Here is a 14,206-nt window from a genome sequence, read left to right as displayed (position 1 = left end):
TTTCTGTAGTTGGGACTAGCAATATTGCCGGGTTTGTGCAGTAAAAGCTGACCCCGGTCAGTGCACAGAATTGATACAGCAGATACAGGCAAAGTATGTAATTCTTTGTCTATTCATAGAATCATAGAACCATTTAGGTTGGAAAAGACCTTTAAGATCATCAAGTCCAATGGTAAACCTAACACTGCCAAGTCCACCACTAAACCATGTCCCTAAGCGCCACATCTACACATCTTTTAAAAACCTCCAGGGATGGTGACTCAACCACCTTCCTGGGCAGCCTGTTCCAGTGTCTGACAAACCTTTCGGTGAAGAGATTTTTCCTAATATCCAGTCTAAACTTCTCCTGATGCAACTTGTGGCCATTTCCTTTTGTCCTATTGGACTACCAGACAGAAATAAGGGGATGTATCTAATACCAAAAGTGCTTTAAGAGTTTCTTGTTTAGTGTTTCAAACTTGAGTACCGAAATCTGCAATTTGGACTGTTTTCAACATCCCAGGTTAAAATTGGGCTCCTAACTTATCTTCAGTTGTGACAGGTAGATTCTGTGTTCTTACAGGAACATCTCAGTCAAAATTTGACAGCTTTTGTTATTAATTGTCTCATGTTTGGTGTCCACCTGGACTCATGCCTGTGCACTGCACCAGCACAACAGTCCGGGGTTGGGCTCCGTGCTCTTGGGCAAATTGTGCAACGCAGCTTCTCCGACAGAGACTGCGGGGAAGAGCACGGGAGAAGGTCACAGAGGGAGACCGGGAGGGGGATGTGGGACTCATCAGTTGTAATTTTATGGATCTTTAAGGTCGCTTTCACTAAGAAGTATAACTGTGATAGATACAGCTTTGAAGATGGTAGCTGACATCGTGCAGGACATCAGTGGTTCTACTCCATACCATGTCGGACAGTTGCATTCAGCTCCTATGCTTACCTCCATTTGGAAATACATCATCTAATTACACTCCTCCAGAGTGCCAGCGTGTTCTTAAAGCATGGTGAGCTTTATAACAAATTAATTCTGAAAACTTACGAGAGTTATTGACTACCATATCAATAAAAGAATGGACTTGGTTTTCATCATTTGTGGATTTTTCTCTTCTTTAGTATGTATAGGAAACTCTGTGAGTGTTTGAAATCATGCCTTAACAAATGTTATGTCCAATGAGTCAACTAAACTTGCCCTTTACGTGCTTCTGGTAACCATAATTTTACTTCACTTCCCTGTTTCAGACAGTTTTCTCTTTCATTTTTCACTCGTGGCTTGAGCTGCATTGTCTGGGTACAATGTAACAACAAAGGCAGAAATTCTTTTTCTTCACAAAATTTATTGTGATGTTAACTGATAGGGCTGCTGTAGGATTAATTAAGATTGCAGAGAATTTGACAAAATAACCGAATATTCCCTGAAGACATGTGACTGAGGATGACTGTGCTGAATTTTTGTTCCTCTTTCCCCAAAATGAAGTTTCATTCCATCAAATACTGAGCAAAATAAGTAACTATGTTTGGACTTCTTTTTTTCATTTTATTCACCCCTGGAGTCAGTGAATTTCTTTGTATGTCGTCAGATCTAGAAATGTCATATACTTTTTGTGGTAAGTAAAAAAATGGCTTGCTCTTTTCTTACTGGTGTTTGCACAATAATTGCTGTAGTCGGAGGAAATGTGAACTTTCTTTCAAATGTGTTTCTTTCATGAATACAGAAAAATACAAAGAAGTTCAGCTGGAGTATATTTCTGTTATTAATTACCCCGTTACAAGGATTATACTGCGTAGGCATAAATATTACCACAATGGTGGTTGCAGCAGCGAAGAGAGAAGTTTATCCCAAGTAAAGCAGACATGTTTTGATTCAGGAGACAATAGAAGATAAGGCATTTAAACTTGTTTTGTAAATACTGTATTGCATAAATTATTCATATTGATTTAAGCAATATATTACAATGAAAAGCTTTAAGTGTATGCAAAAAAAGGGGGAATGTGATATTCTGCCAGGCTGGAGGATCAGTCAGGCTCTGGGACAATATAGCGTGTCCCTTCTTGCCGTGTCTGTGTCGGAGGCCACTGGATCTGTGTAGTTCACTGAGGTTTTTGGTCGATACTGCAACAGCTTGGCACCTCCCGGATGTCCATGTTGAATAGGCTGTCACCCCTGTGGACTCAGTGGCAAGAAGGCGGGCTTTTGAGGAGATATTTTGCAAGGAAAAGACCATTTTTTTTGAAGATCTGTGTGCATTAGTAGTGTATATCATCTGTAAAATAGTTCTATAAACAGAGGCACAGGAGGGAATGTTCATTTTGTGTACTTTGTTTTACATTCATAGTCACGTTAAAAATTTAACAAGGGTAAAAGTGGTGGTACTTAAGCTTGCAAACCAAACCTTTGAGACCACGGTGAGTTTTGTTTGCCCTTTTTCCTGTCGTCATTTCCCGTGTGTGGCTGTATCCGAGATGAGAAGCTGACTGCTGGTTACCAACAGCCGGACGGTTTCCCTTTGCACGCCCCTTGCTTTAATCCCCGAAACGCAAGACCGAACCCCTCACTGTAAATCATCCGGCCGTCCCCTTTGCTCCCGCTGCGGGCTCTGGGCTGGGGTAGCATGGGGAGCACCCCTTCCCCACCCTGCCTCCAGCCCCGCGGCAGGCAGGGCGCCTCTTCGGCGTCAGCACGCTAGGGAGGGCAGGAGCAAGCTGACTTGAGTAGACTTATTTCTTAAAATGAGAATAAAGATCCTGACTGGAAAGCCTTCCAAAGAATGTCACTGAATGATTTTTTAAAAATTAAAATATCAGATAACGCGGTCTAAATTTTATTAGATACAGGTTGTATGATGCTTTATCACACTGCATTTGACACTGTGCATTGTACAACGTTAGGTGAGTACAAAGCAAATCTACTCAAAGGCTCATTTACATTATCCTGGAAAATATGCTGGCTCATTAAAAACATATTTAGCTGTTGTCAGCAAGTTTATATAGATTCCGTGGTTAGCACGAGTAGGGATATTTTCAGCAGACGACCATGCTGGCTTAACGCTAATAAAAAGTTTGTGTAACTTCAAAAGACAAATAAAGGTACTTTTGCCTCTGAGTTTTGTGTGCAAAATATCATCAACCCAACAATTCTAAGCATATAAGTAATCATAAATGTTTAAGATTCGTATTTAGTGTTTACTATGGATATTTACGTTATACAATTTTATAGTGTATACCTTATATTAAGTACATTTTTAAATGTGTATGTATTTATTGTGTGTATATATGTATATTTTTATTATGTTACTGGAGAAGCCTATTCATGCTAACAATATGAAATACTTTTTTATCCTGTAGATTCTACAGCTCATGCTTTCAGGTTTAATCTGACACCTTGCAGCATCATGAACAACTCCGTCTGGAAGGCTACTCTTACCTGGATTCCAAGTGAGTCCCTCTTGACTAGAGACTTACATTCTACAAAGGCAAAAAAAATGAATACAAGCAAAAAGCTGACACTTTATCCTAAATGTCAAATTATTTAGGAGATCAGTTTCTGTGATTAAAAATGTAATAGATAAACAGTAATAACAGACAGAAATGATGATTTGTGAAAATAAGTGTGCTTGAGTTTTACTTGTTGGAGCAGTTACCAGAGCTCTGCACACTAACTGGCACTGTACGTGCAAAACTGAGATGGTTTAGGTGCACGTGCATTTGTCTGGAGGAAGCAGACAAGCTTTTGCAGCACACAAGCTCTTCTGGCCTGAAGAGCCAAGTTTTTCTAAGGACAGAGAATATCATTAGGCTATCCAAGTATGGCATGGCTTCCACTAAGAATATGCATGTTCCAGAAGCTGGAAATGATACTGGACTGTGTATGCAAACCCAGCTTTAAACGCATCTTTAAGCCTAGCTCTAAGTCGGCAAGCTAAGTTACTTATGAAATGGCTGTATCCTAAATTTCACCTTCTGAGTAAAAACTCCAGAGCTGGAGTAAGTTTGCTTCCCTAGAAAGATATCTTTATGATGGCTACCAGCATTCAGGACAGTTTGTTCGCAACACCTGCTTAAAACTAGAGAGTCCTCATCTGAGTATTTGTTTGGGTTACCTGTGAAGGCGAATGAACTTTGTTATCTTCGCTGAAGAAATTAAAACAGATTTTTAAATTGTTCACTCAAATATTTTTTAAGACTGATGTTTTTTGTTGAAAATCAAGGAAGTAACAGTTTTCAAGATATGTATTTTTGTTCATTTTGGAGGGAGTCTTTAAAAAATGTTGTATTTCAGAGAAAACTGGTTTTTATCTGAATAGCATGCCTGCATATGTGGTTTTCCTCCCCACCAGTTACCTTTTTCTTACCTGCAATGTCTTAACTAGGAAGTGACACCACCTTTTTGAAAATTGTCTTCAAAGTCTGGTACGACGGTGCCAAAGCATTACACTGGAAAGAAGTCCTCTGCAGCGGAGCCGACGACGAATATGCAGTGTGCGGAATGCTGAAAGGAGGTCAGTGTGGAAAATAGACGATGCCTTTCCCCTGCCTGGCACAAGGGCCATACCCTGTCAGCCCCTTTTCACCACTAAGCAGATTTCTTAAAAGACTACTTGATCATCTTGTGCAGACAGATTTTTCTCTCCACAATCTAGACCAATTCACCTTGCCTGGCAGGCAGCAGACTTCAGAACAGGCAGTTCTCCAGTGCCAGAACCCCACTAAAATAGAGACTTTCCATATTCTGTGCTTTAACATCCTAGTACTGCAGTTTCCATCTCTATAAATTAGGATTACTGACATCCTTCATCTCATTATGACACTTTTATTGTTAACATCTCTAAAATGACATGGAAATATTACATTTGTCTGGACCGTACAGAAAACTTGCGAGGAAGTAGGGGCACTACTACTATCCAGAACACAGTTTATTTAGATAAGCATCTGGATAGGTTTTTAAAGAGATTCTCTACACTCATGTATAATGCTTTTTTTATTAGAGAAGGGTCAATCCTGTTGTTGGGGTACCCAATATTAACATGACACAGGCTCAGATCCAGAGAATTCAGGCAGGATGTCAGACTAAAGTCCAAAAAGACCTGTAAAGAGGTCAAAATACTCAATCCTTGTTTTTCTTTCTTTAAAAATGAGTATCAGCTCTCTGGTTATCATTCAGCTGAACTACTATTACAAGTTAAATTATTGGAGTTATCACAGTAGGATGGGTCTGTAGGAGAAGGAGCAGGAGCAGTGTGGTTAATTCCTATTTTCTAACTTGGTTTAGACAAATAGGCAGAACTCTGGGAGAGAAACAGGTGAGTGCTTTATCACTGGAAGAGTAAAGGGCATTGGCACTGCTGCTGAGAGATATGCTGTATTGCTTTGAAGTTATTTAGGAAGTTTGATTGATGGCTTTATGATTAAGTAACCTTTTATATTATAATTATCTCTGTTTTACAGAAACAATTGCAACAACATTTGACATTAAAGGTGCAAGAACAAAGTTTCCAAAGGTACTTTTCAGCATTTTATATAAAGAAATAACAATAGTAAAATCACATACTTACATGTATATATTTTCTGAAAAGAGATGTTCACCCAAACTGTAGAAAACAGCAAAAGGAAATGTCAGAAAACTTTCTCATGCTTGAAATGATGACTCCAGAACGGTAGCATCTCTGAAATGCTAGATGTCCTCAGGTTATTATTCCTGTATCATCCCTCCTTTATTTCATAAAGGAAAAGACCAAAGATATCAGTTAATATCACCTTAATCATTCCATGATTATCATTCCAATTTGGTAAATTATTGTGTTTCCTTTTACCTGTTTGAGTAAATCCATCCATATTCTTTCTGCCCATTTCATTCTTTATTTTATGTTGTCCTCACATGCTGGTCTGTTCCTCCCTGAAACCCTTTTCAAAGATTTGAGGAGGGATAACAGTATCCAAAAGTAAAAACAATGCTCCAGCATTAAACCAGGAGCAGCACCAGTCCTCGGGTTAGCCCACTCTCATCCATCACCAGCCTCATCAGCTGCCAGAGCCTTCCCAAGACTCTTACCGTCCCTATTAGTCCCCTCAAATGTCACTAAGGAGCTCCTACTGTACAAAATCTCCAGCCTCCCCTTAACTCAAAGCTCATAGGCGTCTAACAGTGTTGAACTCCATCCAGCCCAGCATCTCTTCTAGTCCCAGAGCTGGTAGTAGGCAAGAAGGTCCTCTGCCATAAGCAGTTCTCCTATAGATGTGTTGCTTATGGCAGACCTGACACTTCCCGACGGGACTCTGACAGACCAAGAACTAACCCTAATCATAGCCTTTGCTGTAAACTAGAAGCTCTTGCAAGTCTTTAGATGAGTCCTAAGACCCCTTCAGCTCCTAAGTGTTCATCCCCAGTTTGCCATACCAGAAGAGGAAGGTGACAGGAGTCGAAGAGGGTAGGGTAAGACCTGGGTTCAGTAGTGGCCACCAAGCTATCTATCTTCTGTCCTGGTGCCTACAAAAGTCTGCCGGTGCGAGGGTGTGAAGATGGGTAGCTAGACAACAGCTAAACCTGGGGTGATGCTGCTTTAGGGATCAGACTGTTGGATGTAGATGAGCAAAGTGGTGGGTCTGGAAGGAATGGAGAGCTGACATGAGGACTGGTATTGCTTACAGCAGTGTGCACTGCGAGAAAGCGTGGCTGACTTAGAGCTGGGCTTAAGGCCAAGGTTCAGGCAAGCAGTACCCTGCTAGTCAGGGAGCAGATGCTCCATGCAGGGAGGTGAGCTGGGCCCTGACAGTGGTGATGTAAGCAGGCAGCTTGAGACCTCACACTAGGAGAAGTGCTGGCTGTACTTTGATCAGGGACTGAAGAATGACTAGGGCGCTCTTCTCACATGGGTCCTTCCTCCCATCCTCCTCTTTCTAGTGTACTTCATCCTAATCTTGACATCATATCCAAACACAGGACAAACTTTTTGTCACCAGTAATAGTATGAGGTTGTTTTAGCTGTCGTCAAGCAGACATTTGATGTATTCACACCATAAGTTCACTATAAGTTGATGATTTTGGTAAACACCACTGAGGCTGTATAGCAGTTAAATATCCAGTACGCAATTATAGCTGAAAACAAAAAGGTGGACTGTCCAGTACAACAAACTCTGTTACAAGACTGGTCAGAGCTGTGTGTATGTAGCCTGGAGGATTTTCCTAGGACTGCCTGTAAAATACAGAGGCTGTTACTGCAACTACCTATGGTCTGCATATGGGTATTGGGGCAAGAAGGTGGCAGAAAGTCAGCAGAAAACAGAAGTGTTGATAGGACTGAAACTGAATCCTTGCTGGATGTAAGCTAGAAGGGCTAATAAGGTCACTGCCTCACAGCGGGGACAAAGAAGCCCATTGCTGCAGAACACAGCCTGGTGTATCAACTCAGTTAATTCCCATTTGTGGAGTCAGAATCGTTACTCAAGAGAACAGCTCTGGAAGGGAGCAGGTGCTCTCGGGAGCACAGGATTCTGGTTTGAGAGAGGACACTGACAAGTGCAAGCCGGACCACAGCCTACTGCTGTTCCTTAGTACCCTTGTCATGAGAAGAAAGTTGAGGACTATTTTTTAATGTACACATGTATCTAAATATACCCATGATAGCAGTCCCTGATGAGAATCTTTCTTTTTCAGTCCTAACAGAAATCACCAGCACCATACCAAGCAGCTACTTGGACAAGAGCAGGCAGTGTTATGTACTAATTGTCTTTTTTTTTTTTTCCTTGCTTTTTTTAGGGCAATTATAACATTATTTTACAAGCATTCTCTGATGATTCTGAGAATAATATGGTCATATGCTTGAATTTCACCATGATAGTAAAACAAGACACTTTCTGAATGCAACAAACGTTTCAAATAATTCCAGAATACGGAGGTCGTTTCTGCAAGCAACTGGAAGCTGAGCTGCGAAATAATAAGCACGCTATTTTTTTTCCATCTACTGCCTGGAAAGCTGCATGATGAATATATAAATATCCATTTATAGCACTGCTGTAATCAGATGCTCAGCCAATGTGCACAAAAATTCTGGGAATCAGGCATCCTGATTAATCCACAGAATAACCCGGTCTGGATGTCTGGCTGAGGACTGCATTTCGATGCTGTGCTTTGAGTTATGAAAAAGTTGAGTCCTTCAGACTGTGCTGAACTAATACAAGAAGTTTTGAAGTGCAATAATCAGAAGTTTGTGGGTACTCAAAATATAACAGCATTTGGATCTTGGAACCCTGTTGTTTTGTTTTGGTTTTTTTTTTCCTTTTAACAATAAAACCTGTGTGTACAATCAATTTGAGAAATGTTTTTTATTCTCCTGTTTTTTTCTGATTATCTTTAGAGGTTTCCTAATGTTCTGCTCTGTTTGCACCAAGCTGAACCAGAGGAGTAACAATTTGTTATGTGGTACTAGCTGATGTGAATAACATCCAAAATGGAATATGTTTCCAGTTACACTGATCTGGTACGGCTGAATTTAGCCCTCCAGAGCTGTAACCACAACCCCGTAGCATGTTTTTAGCTCTTGCTCAGTGTCCGAGGGGCAGAGACTACACAAGCTGTCTCCTTCAGAAGGAGGAGGACAGTCATTGCCCAACAGGCTGATCTTTTTCTCAGTTACCAAAAGCATGTCTAAAGCTCCTGCTGTGGCTTCTGCCTCTTGGGCAGCCTGATGTTCAGTACTCACCCTCTCTGCTGCGCCTCCACATCCAAGACCTTCGCTAAGATTTTGATGGAGTATAAGATTTGTTCCTAGGAAGAGAGCTGGCATCCTTTCAGGCTTCATGGTGCTTTGGTGCCACTGTATGGTGAAAGACAGCTGACAGTCTACAAATGTTTCCTGCCTTCAGACAGGTACCCTCCTTGACATTAGGATGTCATGTCCTCTTTTCATTCTCAGCCCCCAGCCAGCGGTTGCTTAGTGAGTTCAAAGACTTTTCTCTAATGAAGGGGCCGGTGTTGAAGGTGCGCTTGTGCTGTCTGTGAGGTCATGCTCTGTCTAGCAGATTGCTTCCAAATGCCTGAAAAAAAATGAAGAACTGGAACAAATCAAGCCTCTTCCAGGCTGCTAAATACCAAGCGTGAAAATAAGCAGAAGTGAAGCTTTTAATTTCACTTTACATGCAAAGACATTTTTCATACTGGGTATCAGAAAAAAAACACCTCATCAAAAAACCCACACCCAAGTATGTAGATGCTCCATTTAAAAATTAGTTTCAATATAGCTAGTTTGGCAATCTAAAGCAAATAAAAATATAAGAAGTAGAACTACATTATGGTGGAGACATGAAGCCACAATTACATCCAAGTGGCAACGGCAAAGCACCTATGCTTGCTTTCAGTCCACAGACCGTTCCAGGATCAGTCCATGACGGAGTATCACAGCAGCTCCTGCTTATGTTTGAATCAAGTTACTAGAGTTGCAATCAGTTTCCTCTTAATCTAAAATATCGATCAGAAAGCAGCCAGAGAGCCTGATAACCAATTCCTACTTTTCTTCTTCTATTTTGCTCGGTTCAAATAAACTGGTCTAGGGAACAGTCTTACTGTATGATGTCCACGTGTACCCATTTCACAGTGTCCAGCAACCACCAGGTGAAGCCTCAAAACAGTTTTTAGTGACAAAGCGTTCTGAGATTTTTGCTGCCCTGAATTATTTGGGGTGTTAGAAGAAATGCTTTGTTTATTAAGCAGCAAGTACCACAGGTAGGAGACACTAACAGCTCCTGGAAGTCAAGGACATTCACGTGCTCTATTTTTCATAAGCACACGTTTTAAACCCTTATAGCTGTTACAGAAAATGTATTGTATATGTAAAGGTAGAAATAGAATTTCTGTATCTAAATAGAGACCTTTGCAGATAAACATATGTATTCAATAGCTTGCATTGCAGACTTTTATAGTGTAGATCTTCAGCTGAAGGGTTATGATTCCGCATGCCAGCAGATAGGGTTGCGAGGCAGAACACAGGAGCCACAACTTTATAAAGCAAAGAACTTTCAAAGGCCTTAAGCTCTCTCCTGCGCATGACTGAAGGTTTCCACTTACTGCAACGCTGGTGGCTGCCACGCCACTTTCCCCCATGGACAAGAGGAGACGGGTTGCTGTAAGGTGTAAGATCATGCGAACAGCTTACCCCAAAATAGCCCCGATACTGTAGGGTGAAGGGCACAGCTGAAGGCAGAGCTTTGCTCTGTGTGTCTTGTTCCCGGCACAGAGCTGTTACAAGGCTTTCCTTTCTTCTGCTGTTGTCCAGAGTTGACAACAGTTATCACTTAACTTTTTTCCTTTCCAAACTTTCCTGAGCCCATACTCAGAGCTCTACAGCAAAGAGGAGTCTGTTCAGGGTGAGGTGAATTACTTGGACTCAGTAAAGACTGATCTGAATGTTTCCCTTTTCTTCAATTTATTGGGTCAGTAAACTTTGATCCAGTTTTTATTTCTTCATTTCCCGGCTCTGTCCAGAGTTTGAATGGTGTGAATGCTGTGAAGTAAACCATTCATTAAGTATTCCTTGCTTAAAATATTCAGTGAGACCTACACATCCTAAGATGATACCTGTATTTTGCCCAGAGTTCCAGTGAGCTGTGCAAAGCCCCCTCCCCTGCAAACTGAAATAAATCAAGGAAGGCCTTGCGTGTGGCATACTTACCTGAAACTAATATCTAAAGCCTTCACAAATATCTCTTTTTCTCTCCCTCCTTACTGGTGTTTTTAAGCGGCTGTCAGGATTTGCTGCAGATGGGAAAATAGCTTTTCTTCACCCCCTCACCCTCTGTCGCCAAATATGTAATTATCAGAAGAAGCAGTTCCTGTAAAATGTGTTTTCCAGTAAGAGCGGACACTTTTAGAGCTGTGTTATTACAGTTTCATTTGATAAAAACAGGAAAGCATGCATAATTTCAAATGAGAGAAGTCCTGCTGACCGCAATAACATATACATTTGCTGCCTGAAATTGTAACATCATTTGAGACAGACACACAAAGAAGATTCCACGTAATTCAGGTATTATGATAGCATATCTTCTTTCCAGGGATGTACTGGAAGGCATAAGTAATCCCTCAGTCACCAGTTAGCTGAGCTGGTACAAAGCATGCATCCTCATACTGAACAAATAAACTACATGGTGCCTGCAGCAAGAAGGAGGTGGGCTTGATGATGCAGGAGATGCGTCCTGATCTCTGTTACAGGCATTAAAAGACATAGCAGCATTAAGACCATAAGCATAGCACCCTTTTGCACAGTATTTTTCTCTACAGAAAATGTTAGTAATTGCTTTTGAAGTGTCAGGGCAGCACATTATGCTGAATGACTTCAGCTGCTTCGTTCTGCTCATGCGTTCCTGCCAGCACAGGGAGTTCAGGGGCAGCAGATGGGGATAGTGACATTTCCAATGGGAGGAGATGGGGAGGGAGGGAAGGGCAGGAAATGGGGAGGGAGGGAAGGGCAGGAGATGGGGAGGGAGGGAAGGGCAGGCAGCTCATGCCTGTGGAGCTCGGGGAAGAGAGGGCAGGAGAAAGGAAATTTGTCAACTCCCCTTGCTGGCGTTAGAAATGACTGGACTTTGGAAAACCTGGAAAATTGTCACCGTGCACGTGTACTTGTCTTGTGAATCCCAGGCACAGGGGCCTTGCTGCATGGCTGTTGTAGATGGGTATGTCCATAACCTCTTTTCTTCAAGACACATTTTGCTACTGGCAAAGAGAGACCTTATATATACGTATATAAAAATATATATTTAACATATATACATATATACACATTTATGTATTTGACCAGATGATTTATAACAGCTTCCCAAAGCTTCTGTCTGAAAAAAACCCCTTTTTTTTTCTTGGTCCTTAGTCTAAACAGCTGCCTTAGCTACAGGTGTTGTGGTTTTAAATTTAAATTTCTTACTAACATAATTTCTTACTGACGTAAGTAAGAAAGCAAAACTTCTAATAGTAAATCTGGCTCTTTGCTCACAGGAGGGAACGGTCACTCATTCTGAGTATTAAGGTCCCCATCTGCCCATTTTCCTGCCCTGCACAAAACATTCAAGTACTACAGAGTAGGTCATAATTTTTTCTTAAATTGTAACTTCTGCTAACTGGGCACATGCACTGTGTTTTTTGTTCTCCAAGAGGTTTGGCATCTCTCCTGAAGAAGTACGTCCATACTGATTATGAAGTTGGATTAATTCTTACATACATTCTGTTCAGCCAGATTCGATTTAGACTTTTCACTGTACTACCCATATTTTTTTGTATTTTTAATACCGTAGTGTAGTTTAACAATTTCAGTAATGCAAATTAAAAAAACAACCCCACAACCCTACAATAAGTAAAGATGAATATAGAAAACCAAAATTTTAGCACTAGTCCTCTGAAAGCAATAGAATTGAAAAATCTGCCCTTCACTTATGAGATGCATAAAGGAGGAAATAATCAAACAAAACATAATGCGTACGAGAGTGAGCTGTTGTTCACTTTGACCCTAAATTAATTTGACTCTGTTTTAGAATGACTTGACTTTATTTCACATCTGAATATCAGTTGAACAGACTGATAGTTATCTTTTGTAATCATATATTGCACTGAAGCAATCATCTGCCCTATGTCAGTGGACATTGCAGGTAGTGGAACTTTCCTTATATCTTTATAGCAGTAAAGATAGTTTAATAGCATAGATATAACATAGATAGAACTATGAACATCATTAATGAAAGCTGCACATATGACTGTCAGAAAAACAGACTGTCAGCAGCAATATGCCTTTCTGATTCCCCAAGCTACCTTCCTGTGACTTTGATTGCTCGATATACAGTTTCTCTAACCTGTAAATGTTTGGGTGATTTTAATATTCTAATTATGGATGAAAGGCATTCCTAAAAAAAAATAAAGTAATTGCTTATCTAGGACAATGCAAAATATTGAAATAAAGAAAAAGCATTCTCAGATGAATGATAAGGAAAAAAAAAAGTGGTTGTGTGAAATAAATAATTTTTATGACCTCAGAATGTTGTGTATTTATTTTGACCAAATAACTTAAAAATAGTAGGCTTCAACTCACTTAAATTTCAGATGCTTCAGCAAATAAGAAATATCTTTTTACTTTTTGTTTTTAACAAATTGGTGTTGTTCAAGGAAAGACCATTGTGCCACAAAATCATTGTGATTCTGCCGATAAACCGGGAGTCAAGCTGTGATAGTCGTACTTGTATTAGTATCTACTTGACAATCTGAGTTGTCCCATAGGGTACAAATGCACAGCCCAGTTCTAAATGACTTTATATGCCGCCTTCTGGAATTGATATGCCAAGGGCAACATTAAGACTTTACAAACAGTACAACAGGAAGCAAGGTGTTGTAGGGAGCAGATCATACCATATATTTTAACTTTGTAAATTATAATTTTCTTTTAGTACTTTTGATTTAATAGAAGCAAATGCTCTGACAAATAGAACAAATAAACAGACCAATATGCCTCCTCTTTTTGCACCTTTAGGAGTATATGTCTAGAGTAATAAAAATTTAGAATAGAATAGAATAGAATAGAATAGAATAGAATAGAATAGAATAGAATAGAATAGAATAGAATAGAATAGAATATTTCAGTTGGAAGGGACCTACAACAATCATCTAGTCCAACTGCCTGACCACTTCAGGGCTGACCAAAAGTTAAAGCATATTTTAGTGACATCTTGGACCGGATTGGCCAACTTCTGATAAAACATACTAGAGGTGTTGAGTGTCTCCAAACCCTACTGAAGCTGAGAGCTGGACATACTCAGCATTATATATTTTCATATATTCCAGTCTTAGCACAGTCATAATGCAAATGATTTTATTTAAGTGTAGATGAGAAGTCTGTGATCAAATAAAGAAATGATATTTCCTTCCAGGCTAGTATTGGTTCTACTGCAAATGTTTTACACAAAAGTTACTTGGTTCAAGATGCCGAGCCTGGATGTCTGTGAGTGGGACAGGGGAGCAACACAGGAGGGAATGCCACTTTCTGGCCACGCTGGTGGGGCAGCACTCTCCGAAGTCCACAGTCTCTGTCACTGCCATGATGGGAGTGGAAACACAGCTGCTCCCTGTTTTGCTGCTGCTCCATCGATAGGTACAGCCAGTCCTTGCAATAGTCCACTTCTTCACCCAAAAATCACAGTGTTCTGGGGAGAAAATATGGAATAAAATGGTAAATATAATTTCAGTTTTGAA

The 14,206-nt window shown here is 40.4% G+C and overlaps 1 protein-coding gene across 1 annotated transcript; it reads left to right on the top strand.

Moving 5' to 3' along the window:
- Positions 1-1,501: 1,501 nt before the first annotated feature.
- On the top strand, positions 1,502-7,871 carry LY96 (lymphocyte antigen 96). Its single transcript, XM_009819447.2, has 5 exons — positions 1,502-1,595; positions 3,334-3,423; positions 4,359-4,487; positions 5,434-5,486; positions 7,742-7,871. The coding sequence occupies exons 1-5, from the start codon at positions 1,502-1,504 to the stop codon at positions 7,841-7,843; spliced, it is 468 nt and encodes a 155-aa protein (XP_009817749.1). The 3' UTR covers positions 7,844-7,871.
- Positions 7,872-14,206: the final 6,335 nt, after the last annotated feature.

This window comes from Gavia stellata, chromosome 3 (genome assembly GCF_030936135.1).
Source record: "Gavia stellata isolate bGavSte3 chromosome 3, bGavSte3.hap2, whole genome shotgun sequence".
Lineage (NCBI taxonomy): Eukaryota > Metazoa > Chordata > Aves > Gaviiformes > Gaviidae > Gavia > Gavia stellata.
This window is presented reverse-complemented; position numbering and strand designations above follow the sequence as displayed.

Excerpts from the sequence above, each read along its gene's own strand:
- LY96 (XM_009819447.2), top strand. The coding sequence starts at position 1,502 with ATGTTTGGACTTCTTTTTTTCATTTTATTCACCCCTGGAGTCAGTGAA. Across the intron at positions 4,488-5,433 it reads GTGCGGAATGCTGAAAGGAG|AAACAATTGCAACAACATTT; the intron begins GTCAGTGTGGAA and ends TCTGTTTTACAG. Across the intron at positions 5,487-7,741 it reads CAAGAACAAAGTTTCCAAAG|GGCAATTATAACATTATTTT; the intron begins GTACTTTTCAGC and ends TGCTTTTTTTAG.